We start from the raw sequence: 18,650 nt of genomic DNA on the forward strand, positions 1-18,650 counted from the left end.
CCAGGGGTTACATTTTACTGGCCTGTTTGAAGGTGACTATTGACTTTGGTAAAACTTAGCTGTATAGACACAACTTCGCCAAATCAAATTATTTAATCAGGAAATTCATTTTTTAATCAGTCACATTCTATTTAAATCTTTACTCTCTCTCTCTCTCTCTCTCTCTCTCTCTCTCTCTCTCTCTCTCTCTCTCTCTCTCTCTCTCTCTCAATATGTATATATTGTCTATTCTTTTTTGTAGATTTTTTTCTCAGTGGCAATTTAAATCAATGTTCATACACATTAAGATTTTCTATTTTCTATGACTGTTCCTCTCTGCTCTCAACAAACAGAAACCCAGTTTTCATCTGGCTCACCCTAGCAATGGGCCAAAAATCTTATATTCTATGGTTAAACTAGTATTGGCACCTTTGCAATATTATAAAGGTTTTTACATAAAATTATGATAGAGTTTTGCGTGTTACGTGAACATATTGCATCTGTGGCTGAAACATATGGGGAAAGAAAACCAGCAACAAGCTCTTGTTAAAGATGTCCAGATGTCCTCTGTGTGTTTTATCACAATAAAAAAAAATTCATTGCAGAGAACCCTAACCCTAGCCCCATAACTAGGGCTTCTGTGATTTTTTTTTAGAAAGCATTTGTGTAACTTTTTGCTGTAAGCTATTATGTAAAAGATTTTAATGGACTACAATTTCAAAAAGCAAGCCTGAGGTTAGTCTGAATAAGTGTGACAAAGGATGGAACACACTACTGTATGGCCTTGTAGATTCACAGGCCCAAACAAATTAAGACCACTATTTGGGAGAGGGAGAGAGAGAGAGAGAGAGAGAGAGAGAGAGAGAGAGAGAGAGAGAGAGAGAGAGAGAGAGAGAGAGAGAGAGAGAGAGAGAGCATCCACACAAAAGCACCCACATACATTCACATAGGTTAAAAACTTGGCATGATCTATTTTTCTGCAACTAACACACACACAGTACAAATAAAAACAAAAACCAAAAAAGTTTATTTTTCAATAAGTGACAGCCCACAACCAAGCAAACAAAGGAGATTATCAGCTAGTTTGGTGTGCTGCCTATAGGGGATAATTCATTCATTCATTCATTCATTCATTCATTCATTCATTTTCTGTAAGTGCTTTTTCCTGGTCAGGTTCATGTTGGATCTGGAGCCTGTTCCAGAAACACTGGATGCCATGGGAGAATTAACCCCAGATGGGATTCCAGTTCATCACAGGGCACCATCCACACATGCCCACACTCATTCACACCTCCTGGCAGGTGTTTGGGAGGAGGGAGGAAACCAATGCGATAGGAGGACATGAAAAACTCCTCAAAGACAGTAACGTGGGCTCAGGATCGATCAGTGATGCTGGAGCAATATATAGTTCAACACAGTCAACCAGGAGGCAATTTTAACTGCAGTGCCACTGTAACGTTTCACACATCAGTATGCTTAGCAATTAGCTGTGATAGCATCTGTGTTGAACACTGCTGGCTTGACTGTGTTAATTTCTCTTTCTTTAAATACAGCCATTATAATGTGTTTAGTGGTCACCTTTCTGTTAGTTGCTGAGTTTTTATCTGTGTATAACTGTATCTCTCTGTTTTAGTGTCTTTTTTTGTTTGGTGTTAGTTGCACTGTATACTAGGCTGTGTTTTTAGTCCCAGTATCTCTGTATTTGTTGTTCTGTGTGTGATGTTTTGCTTTCTTTGCTGTGTTAAGTTACACTATATGTTCTGTGTCTGGCATTACTGCTCTGTCTTTATCTGTGCTGCTGTGTTAAACTGTGTTAGTTGCTCTGGCTAAGTAAGCTAGTTGGTGTAAAATGTTACAGCCAATTATCCTTGTCCTGCTGTCTTTTATAACCTGCGCGCTGTCTTGCCTTTTTTTTTTTTTTTTACTAATGTCCATTTATGGTCATTGTTTCGTGTTCTCATTAACTTTCGCTCTTTTATTTTGACTTGTTGCTAGCTGTTTTAGTAATTTAGATTCTGTGTATGATTTGCCCCTGCTGTGTGTGTATGTGTGTGCTAATGGAGCGAGGAGAGTGGAACTCTTTACCTGGTCCAAGGTAGAGTACCTTGACTTGAGCGTGATGACCTCATCCAGATGGGCCCTGAACTCTCTCCGAGAGGCCTGGAGGAAGCCACAGGATAGTCACTCACCCCACACACTCACATATGTGTGCACACACACACACACGCACATACAAGCACACGCACACAGACTTTCTTATGCATGCTGAGCTACACAAGTACTAAAACACATACGCAGTCTGTAAAACAGACACACATGTACACACACACTCATTAAAAACAAGAAACAGAATAATTACAGCTGCACTTTGGAGCGTTTAGACTGAAAAAATGAAAAAGAAAAATGAACTCAAAATGATTTTTTTTTTGTTTGGAATAACAGTCTAGACTTTAGAAAGTTCTGAATTCTCAATCCTAAGAATTAGAACATAACATATTCCTCTCAGACAATTTTATAAACATATTCAGGTTGTGACACCAACCCTATTCTGAACCTACAGTATCAGTCCATCATCTGTACATTTGTCTTCTCCTTTCCTTTTATGGTCGCTGTTTCCTGTTGTCGTAAGCGCTTGTTTTATTTTTTCTTATATGTTCACAGCTTTCTGTACACTCTTAATAATTAGTAAATAAAGTTTCGTAAATTCTAATATATTAAATATTATTAGTAGTATTAGTATTTAATATATTTTTTCTGATTATATATTTTAGTTATATATTTTAGTCTCATGTATTTTAATAATGCCTTATTATACCGCTTGTGAATAAACAAATTTGTGTGAATTGGACAGTTCAATGTTCTAGATTTACATTATGTAGAAGATAAACCTAGTTTTTGCATAAAATAAACATCTGAGCATGGAATCTGTGTATATATTAGATTGCTTTGGAAACCCTTTGCTTGGTACAAATGTTTTGCACATATTTGCACTTAGAAAGTTCAATTTCAAACTCTAAAAGACAGAAACTCACTGGTTGCCTATTTGCCTTTAATATAATAAATATCAATTATATACAAATAACAATTTGTGGATTATTAGATACATTTTTCAATCTATCATCACTTTGTTAGAATGAGCTCAACCTGTTTTTAAAAATATCCCAAAGCTTACAAAAAAATTGTGATATAATCAGTGGCAAAATAAAACTGAATTTTTTTTAAAGAATTAGAACTGTATGACGGAAACTGTGTGATTATTTTTGGAGTAACTAATGGTTTAAATGTGCGTTTGAAAAAGTATCTAATGAAACAGTACTCGGTAGTGCACTTTTTGGCTCTAGTGTACACTCCAAAGCACATCAGACAATGAGGCAGTGCGAGTCCTCGCCCACGGCAGGCGTCTGGAAGATAAATGAAAATCTGATTATGTTTGATTGACAGGTTAAACTGCTGTAGACCTCCAGTGGATGATAACTAGCAGAGTTTCCAACCCACACTAACACTTAAGCTGCAAAGACACGAATGCGGGTAAAGATGCTGTTCTGTTTAATCAAATCTATCAACTGTATTTTAAATGAATATTGCTAACACAGTCATTTAAATAAATAATGTTTTGCAGCAACATGAGAACATTTGGTGTGAATACATCACAAAAGCTAGATTCCATGTTAATAAGCCTGTGCAATCAGTGCACATTTTCTGTACTCCTTTCTGCCGTGTACATTTTATTAACTTATTTACTAAAGATGAACTTATTGAGATTTGTATCCAAACTGAACATTTTTAATATTTGTACATTACGTAATGTCTAATTTATCTTATAACCTTTTAACAAAATCGTGGTGTTTCAAGGTAGAGTCAAAAAAATTAAAAACATTTAGAAACAGACATAAAAATGAACAGAAGACAAAAATAGATTGACGAAACTAAAATAAATAAATAAACAAACAAACAAACAAACAAACAAATAAATAAATAAATGAAATGAGTTATAATATGGATAAAACATAATACAATATCCAAAAAAAGTGGCAGCAACAATTGCAAGACGTTTAGAAATTAAATTCAGAAAGGATACAAATAACACAGTTACGTCACATATTTCCTTTTAGCAGATCATGCAACATGAGACACAAGGAGCAAGGTTGCAGGTAGGATGCAATAAAATATATGAAATATATTCATACAAACTAACTAAAAAACAAACGCGACTCCGTCCAGAAAAACAGAACAGTGGAAAAAAAACACACAAGGGGATAACATAACTGAGTGAAACAAGGTAGTGAATCAATGGGATGCAAAGAACATGGAACAACAGGCTAAAAAAGCCAATGGGGCAAAATAGTATGACGAGGGAATAAAAGATGGACAGATCACTCAAACATTCACAGATAAATAAAACAGAATATGGAAATTTACAAGAAACAATAGGAACTGTGGAAAAAAGAAGGTGATATAAGACGGGGTGTGCAAGGTGGTTTCAACAGGACTATGAGGTGTAATAGATGGAAGAATTCATCACAAAACAGGGCAGAGATGTGTATCCGATGGAGGACCTGGTGACAAACTAGAATGACTCTTGACAACATGACAGAGGAGTGTAAATAAAAAAGAGCTGGTGCCACAAAGGATTCCTTCAGGTATACACTTGGGTCCTTTGTGGCACCAGCTCTTTTTTTTCTGAAGCAGGAAGGTAGGGTGGCACAACAGGACCGAGGGGTGTAAGAGATGGAAGGATTCCTGACAGAACAGAAGAGAGGTGTGTAATAGAAGGACATTCTGGTGACACAACAAGATAGAAGGGAGTACCTGAAAAAGATGGTAACAACAGGAAGTAGAGGAATAAAAGAAGGAAACAACAGGACAGAGTGACACAACAGGACAGATGTGCATAACAGAAGAAAGAGATGGTGACACAGAGAGGTGTAACAAAAATAAGCTAGTTATGGAGTAGGGAGAAAAGAAACAGAAGTAAAACAGCAGGACGGAGGGTTAAATCAGGCATGCGTCGGATCATGCAGGGGTACCTCAGCAATGCTTAGGGTGGAGGAAGAGGAAGGGAGCCTCGCCTGAGTGGAAGGAAGGAGGGAGGGAGGGAGGGAGGGAGGGAGGGAGAAAGAAGAGAAGCAATTAATCAGAGCAGCCAGCTAAGCCAAGACTGAGACAGACAGTGTCCCCTGCAGGCCTGAAGGACTAACTGACTGTACACAAGCCAAAGCAAAGTGGAGCAAAAACACTTTTAAACACATTTAAAGGAGGAACAACATGTAAAAAAATACACAGTATGATATCCATACAACAACCATGATATCATGGTTGTCAGTAGCTTTCTACAACTTTTATTGTGAACAGTGAAAGAATGAACAGTAAAAGCCAAAAAAACACTGTAGCCACAGTGTGAGAATTCAATTAATCAGTACAAGATGGTCTTATTAAAAGACACACAGTCTTCACCAGTGTGTGTCTGGAAACCACATAGAAACAATTCTTTCTTTGATTTACAATTAAAAAAAGATATTACAGCATATTTAAGTTCGACACATTAGATCTGACATAATTTATACACAATATAATCTCTCTTTTAGACGTCGGTAAGCGTTTATAGCGTAAATAAAATATTTACACACTAATGACGAAAATATAAAAGACTTTAGAGACTCACTGATTCGTTTTTTTTAAACCATTGTCTAATATATTCTACCTATGGAACTGAAAAGTACAGTAAAAGATAGCATCAGATCTATAATATTTAGTAAAAGTTTGAAATACTTTGATTTTTTAAAGATATCAGTACTGTATGTCATACAGTGTCAGAAACCACAATAGAAAGTCTGTTTTTGGAAGTTGAGGTGAATTTTAATTTTAACCTACAGTTTGGTTTGTAGCAAACTGAGAGCACAAAACCTCCAATTTGATTAATAAATTTGCGGTACAGAGACATTGTGAATTTTATAAATTGATGTATCACACCATCACTCTACATTAGATCTAGGCTTTAGCTAGCGTATTACCTGTATTAAAAAATGAACAATGGATGATTAGGAAAGAATGATTGAATAAGTCATTTATCAAACGTTAACTGAGCATCAATGCCATACAAAACAATAAAACTTGAAACTCTATCTACCTTACTAGAGTGTATCAGATCAGATAGAGAAGGCAGTAAAAGCTTAAAAGACAACCATGTGTTGTATATTCCAATGTTTTAGAATGTTCCAAAAATGACCATTGCAGCATTGTATTTCAGAATTTATAGCTCTCTGAGACGTTTTATAGGCAGTTGATTTACGGTATAGAAAAGGCTGTAAAGCATGTTCCATTCCGGGAAGCTGTTTCTACTGTACCTCTCTAGACTTTAATACAGATAGCATAATGTTCTTTTCTGCCATTTTCTTGAGAGAAGACAAAGCAGAAACAACTAAACAATTAATGACAAAACAATGCATGACATATACTTTATACATGTATTGCTCAAAATACAGGAAAAAAAAATTCATGAGCATATTTTAAATATTAAATCTAAAAAATGTGTTAAAAATAGAGACAATATTATTAAATGAAACATTATTGAAACAAAAAAAAACATGTTATTTTAAATTGCAGTTTTTTTCCCCACTGATAGAACTGTACTGATAGACAGTTGTTGATGACTGATAGTCATTCTTTAAAATCCTGATCTCTGTTCTAACTAAAAATTGGGGTTGCGGGTTAGCTCAGACTGTCCCACAAACTCTATTCAGTATATACATTACATTACTTATATCTAGGTTGCGCATTTGATTAAGTTGATTTTCTTTGCTTAGATTTCAGATTATGCAAATCACTTCCAGTGCTAAGGATAATTGGGAAACCACCATTTATCGGCCACTACCAGACTCCTGTGAGTTTTAGGGATCTATGCAGCATTGAGTGATGTTCCTAGAACTGCGCTCAGCTGGAAAATCCTGATTCGTATTTAAATCTGTATAAGCCACTCTCCTAGTTTGAGTGTTAACATGCCTATGCTCCTTTTACCAGTAGGAACACTTTAGATTTCAGTTTCCACATGTGTTCCATTTGTTCTTTTAGCCCCTGTTCTTGCCCGATCTTCTTGAGTTTCTTCCTGATGTTACCGTTGGTTGGGATTGCTGCATCTAACACAACCACCATCTTCATTCAACCACCACTATTTCGTCTAGTTAGTTATACAGCAGCTGCTTGTCAGTCTGGAAATTGAAGTCCCACAGGATATTAGTTCTACTTTTTTTGTCAACCACTTTCTCTAATGTGAACCATTGGGACTTGGAGACTTCCAACCCATACTTTGCACAGATGTTTCTATACACATTCCCAACAATTTAGTTATGACTTTCCTATTATGAGAGGATTTCTTGATGCCAGTTACTTCCAGCTGCCGAGAATACATCCCGTGAAGGGGTTTGGTCTTCCATTATATTTTCTTTTCCTTTTCATTACTCTTTTTTTTTTTGCTGCCTGAGGCACTCTCTTAGCAGTTCTTCCCAAGGGGCCATCTTCCTGATGTATTCATGGATACCCCTTGTTTCAGTCTGAATAGTGGCTCTGACACTTACTAATACTCACACTCCTTCCTTCGATTGTTGAATGAGTCCCAGGGTGCTGGACTTTGGATGAAATCATCTCTTCATTAAGTGTGGACATCATTGACATCTATCTCTTCCGATGACCTGCTTACAGCTGGGTATCTGATGACTGGTAGGGTGTACATATTGATGGTCCAGGTCTAGGTCTTATTCCTACCATTGAGGATACTATTGTTAGGGGTTAGAGTCAGGGGTTAGGCTTCTCAGGACCTGTCTAACCCTCTGCTGGTGTTGGCTCCCACTGTTTTGTGGAATACTAAGGTATTTGTAACTGCCCTGTATGTCTGCTATCTTGCCTTCTGGTAACCCCATGCCATTCGGTCCTGATCACCTTCCATCTCATAAATCCTGATAAGGTAGATCAATGAGTAGATCTTGTTAACTCCTGGTTTATAGCTTGATGTCTATATGTATAGGCGATGGCTTATGCTCGTGAATCTGTATTCCATGTCCACTCTTTGTGATGATGTGGCTGAGAGTGTTAAGGCCCATGCAGAACAGCAGAATGAACAGTGCATCACCTTGGTATATGCTGCACTTAATTCTAACTTCTATGATGGCCTTGAAACCGGCTTCCAGTGTTGTGTTCCACAGCTGCACAGAGTTCTTGAGAAAATTGTTTAGCACCTTGTATGCCTTGTTTAGCACCAGACCCTAAGATCCATGTGTGGGGGGCATTCCATAGTAGGCACACTCCAGGTAGTGCTCAGATTTGTCTGCCTAGTCTCAAAGTTTTGGGTAATTGCTCTATTGACTAGTAGCTGGTGCTTTGACTCTCTGGTGTTTTTTCCAGTGCCCTTTTGAACCATGTTCATGTACAGACTCTTGTGCTTGGTCAACTTAGCTTAGTAAGATCTTTGGGGACCATGGCTTCAGCAGTCAGTAGAAACCAAGCAGATGTTAGAAAAATGCTATAGAAATAGTTGATTAAATTTGGTTTATCAGAATAATGGCATTGATGACAGCTGTATAATAAATAAGTCTGAACATGAGACTGAATGGTTCAATCTGAACACAGCCACATTCCCAGTTATTTTGTGGCATGCAGAATTATGCAACCAGGTTATTCTAACTTTAAAATTTTCCTAAGATTCAAATTCTATTTCATGTAATCTTTATATGCTGTGATTTCACACTGAGAGGAAAAGATTCTGACATGATTTTTTTGGGGTGGATTTTTTACATAATAAAAATCTGCCATTTAACAGGGGTGTATAGATATAGATTTTTATTTAAAAAAAATTAAATATGATACCATGTCAGTGAGAAGATACCACTAAAATATATATATAATTATAGTAAAAACCTATTAATTAAGAACAATTTCTGCAATAAATAGATGTAGCTATTATGACCTGTTTATTAGATCTGATGTATATCATATCTATAATCTGACAGAATTTGTATTTATAACCCTGTCAAATAACTATCTGCAAGCTCAACACTACTTATCTCACACAATAAACGGAAAACACATAGCCTCAATAATTGTACTAAGATGTCTATACAACTGTGAGTGACTCAGAGCGTGTAAAACACCTGGACTAAAGACAGCTAATCTGGATCGAAAGACCCACGGCTATGTCTGACCTACATGCAAAAATGACTCATGCACACCAATAACATCAGCCTCTTCAAAGCCATTCCTCTTAGAGATATTACACACATGTCCAGTTCCTGTATAGGTCACAGTATGGGCTTATACAAGAAGACCTGACCGGACATCACTGTTGCAAGTTATAACAGGGCATCTGAAGATGGGACAGCTTTTAAAATAATTACTCAAACTGTCAGGACAAATATTAGAAATGTCAATATATTAGAAATATATTTTCTGTATTACAAATAAATACTCTATACCTAATTGCTTTGCTCCATATGGGGGCCAATGGAGGTAATTTTTAATCTTTTGCAACCATAATCCTGATGTAGAGATCTTGAGAACAAGACAAAAAATGTACATGGCACCCCCTGACCTTTGTAAAAATGTACTTAAAGGCTATAATAAAGCCACCGTAAATCAGAAGTGAACCATAAGTGAGTAGGACATTTATCACCCAGATCTGTAAAAATGCTTCAGCGCTTTTACACCACAAACACACCGACTGTGGAATCGTCTCCACCACTCACACGCAAGCTGTTCAGCTGGAACCGTCTCAAACAGTCGCTACATTCTTCCGCTGAATCAAAACACTGATCACTCATTTACTGCACCAAATGCTACTCCCTGAGATTTCAAGCAATTCAGACATTACATTTTTTTAGGGCCTCAGAGACTCACTGCAGAGATTTCCATCAGAACTTATGGATAAACATAAGCAAATGGTAGCTTAATGATCGAGTTCATTCACAGCTTATCAAATCATGGTAATTTATGTCAGTTATGTAGATAGAAAAAGCTTATATGGCAAGAGACAAAATTTCATGTCTGATTACTGTTTAAAAAGGTAGAATGTCCATTAAAACACATCTTATAAATAAAGGGACAGGTAAAAATTGAAGTGTCCATGGCACTGGTTGAAAGCGGCAATGTATAGTGGCACTAGGAACAAGAACACAAGCCCTGAATATTGATTAAGCTAATTTATAGCCACAAACTAATCATTAATGATTAAACATTAAAAGTTAACTGTTCTCACTATTCAATCATGTTAGTTGCTTATCTAGACCTTTGTAAGCAAGAATTTCAAGCTGGATGGGCTCAGTTTCTGTTAAATATCCCTAATGTAGTGCCTCATATAGTGGAAATATTCATACAAAAGTGATGAAATGCATTTTAGTGTAAAAGAGAAATTATCGGAACATTATTTCAGATGAAATTTGCTCAGATAAAAGGTGTTCTTTCACAAAATAGTGAATTTTAGTAATTAACATTCTGGCCACCAATCATTTGTCCGATCACAGTGCTGCATCCTAGTTACATAAAAACTACTCAGAAACACCAACCTATTTTGAGCTTCAGTTCTGTCTTTTATTAAAAATGATAAACACGGCACTCATAAGAGACAATAAATCTAAATAACAGCTGAGTGCAAAAATACGTGTGCATTTAAGACAAAGGAGAAAAATAAATTCAGTAATAAAATAAGATGAACAGACAGTTAAGACTGCTGCATTAATGGTGGTAAATAAAATACTTTATTTCAGTTCATTAATATGTCTCATAAAAATTGTAATAAATAGATTATAAAAATATAGATTGGGAAAGGTTTTTTTTTTTTTTTTTACACTTTTCTTTTCACTGACTAGAAATGATACACAGATGCACATCAGTGCACTATGAATTAAATGACCGCTGAGGTGTTACATGCTGCAGATTTGTACATACACAACTTAGTTTAATTTGCAGTTTTTATACTCCCTCTGGAGTTAATTATTCTATATTATTTGAGAGTTTAGGACTCTGAAAAAAACACCTCATTACCTAAGAACTTAGTTATGGTGCCTTCAGGACAAACCCGTAAAGACAAATCTATGAAAAATGAGATATAGTGGAAAAAAGTATGGGAGAAAAATAGAAATGCTATAATCTGCCTTTACATAACACTCCATCCACCCTCTGCAGAAACAAAGTGGCAGCATGACATGCTCCCGCACACACACACACACACACACACACACACACACACACACACACACACACACACACACACACACACACACACACACAATAGAACAGAAACATGCAAAACTCTAGATAGAGAAACAGAAGACTAATATCTTGTAGATTTTTAATATGCATGAAGAAAAAATACACACACACACACACACACAGGAAAATAAACCCAATGTGGGGGGAAATTTAATATACTTACCATCTTCTACACCCGCAGAATGAGCTCAGTCATACACATACATTCACTGTTATGGACAATCTGACAGAATGTGTGAGAGACGAAGAGGGAGCAGAGGGAGGAGAGTATAAGCACAAGAATAGATGAAGATTGGACAGAGGCAAGGAAAGAAGGAGGGGGGAGAAAGAGAGAGAGAGAGAGAGAGAGAGAGAGAAATAGAGGGGGAGTCAGTCTCCCTCTCCCTCTCCTCTCGCTCAGTAATCTTCATACATTTTTGTGGTCCATCTATTTCTCTCTCTCTCTCTCTCTCTCTGGAAGGGAATGGGAGAGATAGAATGTGCAATAAAACAATGTGCATGCATGCACGTGCACACACGCACACACACACACGCACACACACACTTAAATACTGGTGTACGTTAAGATGGATGGATGGAAGATTAAATTAATTAACTGAAGGTTTAATGGATGGAGGCAAGAATGGATGTTTGGATCAGTGAATGGTAGGATGGAAGAGTGCGTATTTGGCTAGACATGATGAAATAGTTCCATGAGAGACAGGTATATGAAGATTTGATCATAGATCTGCAGAAAGTAAGATTTTGTGTAAGATAGACTACAAAAGCTACAGAGGTCTAAATAGTGAAAAAGACCAAATATCAGACGCCAATCATGTGTGACACACATTAGTAATGAAACAGCTAAAAAGAAAAACAATAAACAGTGACACCAGGAGGAGCTTCGGTTTATAACATCAAACAATCGCTTTCTTTTACGCTCTGTATGTGTATTTTTCTGCAGTAGAGGTAAGGATCTCACACACACACACACACACACACACACACACACACACACACTCACTCTCACACTCACAATCACACACACACACACACACACACACACACACACACACACACACACACACACACACACACACACACACACACAAAGTCATAGCATAATTAATGCTGGATGCAGGATGTGCATATTAGGGATTTACACTACATGGCCAAATGACACCAAACTCATGAAGTCGGAAGCACACAAATCATTTCTGGCATTTAGCAGACCTCCTTATTCATAGTGAATTACATTTTATTTCAATTTATACAACTAAGCAATTCAGGGTTAAAGGCCTTGCTCAAGGGCCCAGAAGTGGCAGCTTGGTGGACCTGGGATTCAAACTCTTGCCCTTCTGATCAGTAATCCAACACCTTAACCACTGAACTACACACAAATTTCCCACAAATGTATGGAAATGATCAGTACAAAACCCTATGGAATGAACTGGAATACTGACTGCAGTCTTAACCTCCTCACCTGACATCACTTCCTGATCTCACTAATGCTCTTCTGAATGAATGAGCACCAATCATCACAGCTACACTCCAAAATCTAAAAAAAAAAAAGCTTTACCAGATGAGTGGAGCTTATTCTGACAGCACAGAGGGACTATATGTGGAATGGGATGTTCAACAAGCATAGATGGGTGTGATGATCGGTTGTCCACATGCCTTTGACCACACAGTGCAATACTGGAATTTGTGGTATTGGTGTTCAGACCTCAGGCATGACTACGGGTGTAAGTATTATACAGACAGACATGGCGTTTGGATTTAAGCCCATTTTCTTGCTTGATATACAGCAACACTGTCTGAGAGGTGGATATAACCACAATATATCATGATAGACTTGTTTTTGGATTCTATTACACTTGAGGCCAATGTTAAATACATAAATGACACTAACCATTGACTAATAGTGTAGTATACAGCAAGTCAACGAAAAGGTACACATAGAGGACACTGGCAGAGACATCATCCTAATAAGAGATGCTCTTATCAATAGAAGAAGACTATTTCTAGCTTCACATTATTGAAATGTTTTAGACATAGGTTTAATAATCAATCTTCGGTTTAATGTAATCTCGTTATAGGAAATCCTATCATTTCTGTTATATTTTCAGTGGCTAAGATGTATTTTTTTTCCAGTGTATTAAAGTAAGCTGAAAACAGATGAGTGTGAGATTTTAAACTGTGGTCATCTTTTAAGAAAGGATAAACAAAAGGTTGATTATGTAGCCTATAATTATATAATCTCAATACAGTAGCCTCTAGCTTCATTATTAATTCATTAATCATGATCATTTAAAATAATTGATCTAATTTACAATCATTCTAATTGTTGGCAATCAAGAGAATTCAGGTTAGTGTGTTATAAATACTGGTATTGATCTCCCTCTACTCACATCAAATAATTTCACACACTCCTCCCTCTGAATACATTAAATTTAAGGATGAAGCCAAGAATTCAGCCACATTTCAGAAAATAGCATGCTGAAAAATAGGAAATGGGCACAGAGTTTATATATAACCTGAATGGAAACTGTCATGATTCTTTCAGCAATTCAAAAATAAAACTTCTAATATCCCCCAAACTGCTTTTGCCTGTCTGAGGTGTAAGAGTTGGTGTGTGGGTACAGAGAAGATGGGAGAGTGTTGGGAACTGATTGTGTGAAAAAATTATGCAGAGAGAGTGTATGTGCAGAATACATGGATAGAAAAATATTTTAATATTGTGAGAGAATAAAAGAGAAAACATATTTGTGTCTACAGACACATTTCCACTGCAGGAACCTTTTCTTTATTAAAATCAAATTCTGCATGTTGAATGCATGAAACTGGTTTCCTGGTGATCACACCTTGAAAAATAATTATGATGGCTAGATGACTGGGTCAGAGTATTGCCAAAATGGTAGGTCTTGTGGGGTGTTCCTGATATGCAGGGGTTAGTACCTACCAAAAGTGCCCCAAGGAAGGACAGATGGTGAACCTGCAATAGGGTCATGGGTGCCTGTCTGGTCTGATCCCACAGAAGAGCTTCTGTAGCACAAACTGCTAAAAAAGTGAATGCTGGCTTTGATGGAAAAGTGTCAGAAGACAAAGTGCATCACAGTTTATTGTGTGTGAGGCTGTGTATCTGCAGACTGGTCAAGAACTCTCATGCTGACCCATGTACACTGCCAAAAACACCTACAATGGACCATGGAGCAATGGAAGAAGGTGCCTTTTCTGATGAATCACATTTTCTTTCACATCTTATGGACGGTTTCATCTGGGCAATGTTGTGTTGGGAAACTTTGGGTCCTGGCACTATGTGGATGTTACTTTGACAAAAGCCACCTACCTAAACATTGTTGTAGACCAAGTATGCCCCGTTGTGCCAAAGGTATTCCCTAATAGCACTGTCTTCATTCAGCATGATAATACTGTCTGCCACATGCCAAAAAATGGTTAAGGAATAGTTTTAGGAACATGACAAATAATTAAGGATGTTGACTGGGCTTCCAAATTCCCCAGATCTTAATATGTTCGAGTGTCTGTGGGATGTGCTGGACAAACAAGTCTGATCCATAGAAGCTTCACTTCACACTTTAGAGGATTTTAAAGGGCCTGCTGGTAACATCTCAGTGTCAGATACCACAGCACACCTACAGAGGTCTTGTGGAATCCATGCTGTGACGTATCAGAGCTGTTTTGGTGTCACCTATGCAATATGAGGCTTTAGATGGTTTTAACATTATGGACAATTTGTATATCTATATAATAAATTATTGTAAATTATTTATGAAAATGCATTGCACTTCATAGGAGAGTCTATGATGCATTATGTACTGATAAAATGAATTATATTTAGTGTTACAAACACAATGTCACAGGTAAAGCCACTTAGCTTGAACCTATAGCATTTACCATTAACATTTGTCATTAACTTTAGCAGCTACTGCATTACGTTAACAATTAATAATGCACAATAAAGCATTATTATGCAGTCCAAATTTTATTATTAATTCTAACAACATGTATAATGCCATCTGATAAATACATGGCCTACGCTTTTTTTCAAAGAAACATTTCTGGTGCTTCCACGTAGACCGGAAAACCCCAAGATAAAAAAAAAAAAAAAGCCAATAAATAACAACAGTTCAGGCTTAAGTTGCTGAAATGTCACTGTAATTTTGCCACATGCTGAAATGATGAATGTCATGCAGTTCTGCAAGTCTTTCACTGGCAACCCACGCAGTCCTTTTCTCACAGACATTAACACACAAGTGTGTAACTACTCAGTGAGAACACACACATACAATCTTATATCTCAGAGCTCTGTAATAGACTGTACTGATCGTGAACTCCACTTATCTATCTCTGAATGTAAAGCACTCAGAAAAGGAAATGTGAACATTTTAGAAATACTAAAGCAGGTCATAGTAATAATGGATTTATCACACAGTATGAGATGAATAAAAAATATTCTGCCTAATTTTATAACCGACTGCACAATATGTTCATATCAAGTATGATGTACATTCTCTAAAATAGAGAAACGTATGGAGAGAATTATATTTCACTATTGCCCCTTATGTACTAGCTGCCCTGTGTTTTATGTAATCCTTTACATTTACACTTATTCATCTAAGCTTTACACAGAGCAGCTAATAACTGAGTGTAGAAGATGAAGGTTAATGGCTTTGCTCAAAGATGCAACAGTGCTCCCAAGTGGCACAACCGATAAATGTTTGCTCTATGGCTGGAGATTTTATGCCTGAATCCCGATGATGCCACAGCTAGTAGTCAAAGACAGCTAGACAGGGTAAAGGAAAAGCCTACTCTTTCTCCTGTCAATTACAGTGACCTTACCTTACCTTCTGTGGTGTCTCTGAGCTCATATACAGTACAGTGGAAAAGAAATGCTATGAAGAAAATATGCCTTCAACAATAATGAAATTTAGTGTTTTATGTTAAAAATACTTTAAACAGTAATAATTTGGTTTGATGACCAATTGCTTAAAAAATAGCCTTGGGTACAGATTGTGCTGTTTTATAAGGGAATTTGTAATTATATGTTTTTCTGGTCATCTTGCAAAACCAGACCCAGTTATTCGGGAGATATTGACTGTCACACTGGCAGCAAACATCATTGTTCTTTGTTTTTTTTTTTTTTTTTTGTATAAAAACTGCTTTGTTTATGTAATGTGCTGATTTCTTTGACATAGAAACATTTTTGTGTAACATTTCATTTTGTTGGGAATCTGGGAGGTAATAGTAAGATGTTGATGTAAGATGTTGGACTACTGATTGGAAGGTCATGAGTTTGAAACCCACGTCCAACAGTCTGCCACTGCAGGACCTCTGAGCAAGGCCCTTAACCCTCGATTGCTCAGTTGTATAAATTAAAATAAATTGTAAGTCACTCTAGATAAGTGTGTTTGTTAATTCCAGAAATGTAAATGAAATCTAATGTTTGGTAATCTAAAGTGTTTTTGTATTAACTGCATTAATGATAATGTAGATGTCAAAAATAAAAATCTATGAAAAAAAAGATACCTAAATTTTTGCATGGTACCTTATGTGGAAAAGGGCAGACTTTCTCTTGAGTGATCCTACGCTAGAGCAAGACCAAATCAAGACCAAATTTGGGAGATAATGAAGGTGAGGGGAAGCACAAAATGTGGCAGCTTGGCAGTGCCAGGATTCACCATCCTCCTATTGATAGCTTTTAAATGAGCAGTGCCGCATTGCCCTCATTTGGAGGCATTAATAAAATATATCTGATGCGATCAGAACTTTGTCTTCCAGCTCTTTTTGGTCTCAGTGGCTAAATTAGATGTCACATTATGTCTTGTAAAATTGCTGCTGAAAATTCGACACCAAAGAACTCTTGATGCTGTAAATTCAACACCAAAAAAAATCACGATGTGCCATTTTTGTCTGTGACAGCACAGAGTATGGGGCAGACAGTTACACAGTGTAAAACCAGCTTTCGGAAAAAAAAAACCCAAGAGATTGGAATAGAGATATTTTAAAAATACATAGTGTATACCGCAAATAAGTTTAATCTTTTTTGAAGATTAGTTGAGTTGATTTCTTGTGTTAATGAAACCTGTTGAGTCACGTTGCTTGTTTGCTTTGTGTGAAATCAGCATTAACGGTTGTTACTGTGTTTTATTGTGCAGTTACTCTAATATAAAGTCCAAACTTGATCCAATTAGAAACATCATGATTTTTATGCTTTAACACACACATTGCTGTTAGGAGTCATAGCGTAGCAATTTTCAGCATATCCAACGTTTGACGGAAATGAATTGGGGGCATAGTAGCCTTTATTATCGCCACATATACATTACAGCGCAGTGGAATTCTTTTCCTTGCATATCCCATCCGAGGAGGTTAAGGACAGAGCGCAGGGGCAGCTATGATACATCACCTCTGGAGAAGAGAGGGTTAAGGGCCTTGTTCAAGGGCCCAACAGTGGCATTTTTGCAGTGCTGGAGCTTGAGCCCTGATGCACTGATCAACAATTTAGAGTCTTAACCAACAAACTATTCAACAAAATTTGGCTTCCTTCTTTGCAGTATTGTCTAATCTTAGCATTATATAGTGTATGTCTTTTAAAAAAGCAGGATGAGGAATGCACATGATTAAACCAATACCTGCATTTCTAGGTTGTTCAAGATTAAATATGCAACAAGTCTTGCATGTTTATAATGCACAATAGCTTCAGGTGCTCTCCATAATGCAAACCTTACACACGTTGATAAAGTAATGTGGTTATAAATGAATTCCACTTTGCTGTATAAATGGAGCAAGGTACTATTTTGAACTTAAATAATGAGACAAAATGTGGGGTTACCTGATGCTGGTATTAAATCACTGCTTCTTATAGTGGAACTAGCCTCACTCGCTGAAAGCTAAGAGTTTTTGGGAGGAGTTGTTATATGATATGATATGATATGAAATGAAATGATATTATATAATTTATTTGGTATATTTTCTCACCCATATGTGCAGGATTACACAGTAAGAAATCAGAACATGGAACCTTACAGAAATATGATTTAGTCATTTAAGAAAAAGAAGAAGAAAAAAGACTTTATTGCCAAACATTATATTACAGCACAGTGGAAAAATTCTTTGTATATCCCAGCTTTGGAAGTTGGGGTCAGAGCTCAGGGTCAGTCATAGTATCGTACCCCTGGAGAAAGGGTTCTGACCTCCCTTAAGGGCCCAAGAGTGGCAGCTTGGCGTGCTAGGGGTTGAACCATGATCTTCCAATCAAAAACCAAGACTAATGGTTGTTTAAGACATTGATAGTGATGCACAAAATGACCAGGGACATGAATAATAATATACAAATTAATTTCAGATTTAATTTTAGGTTGTAGTTTATAATTTCCTTCATTTCAATTCTCAAATTAGCAGGTATGATGTTCACTTAA

The 18,650-nt window shown here is 36.8% G+C and overlaps 1 protein-coding gene across 10 annotated transcripts in view; it reads right to left on the reverse strand.

The window, feature by feature from the left end:
• Window positions 1-18,650, reverse strand: part of gphnb (gephyrin b) — a 107,441-nt gene that overhangs the window by 22,854 nt on the left and 65,937 nt on the right. For 5 of the 10 annotated variants that reach the window (XM_047801863.1, XM_027166222.2, XM_027166231.2 and 2 more), the window contains 2 exons: window positions 5,007-5,048; window positions 2,065-2,139 (listed from right to left, as the gene is read on the reverse strand). The exons of 3 other annotated variants lie outside the window; for them this stretch is intronic. In XM_047801863.1, coding sequence (XP_047657819.1) covers window positions 2,065-2,139; window positions 5,007-5,048 — 117 coding nt within the window. The remainder of the gene's footprint in view (window positions 1-2,064; window positions 2,140-5,006; window positions 5,049-18,650) is intronic. 2 more of the 10 variants (XM_027166233.2, XM_027166232.2) reach the window with 1 other exon arrangement.

Source organism: Tachysurus fulvidraco, chromosome 16 (genome assembly GCF_022655615.1).
Source record: "Tachysurus fulvidraco isolate hzauxx_2018 chromosome 16, HZAU_PFXX_2.0, whole genome shotgun sequence".
NCBI lineage: Eukaryota > Metazoa > Chordata > Actinopteri > Siluriformes > Bagridae > Tachysurus > Tachysurus fulvidraco.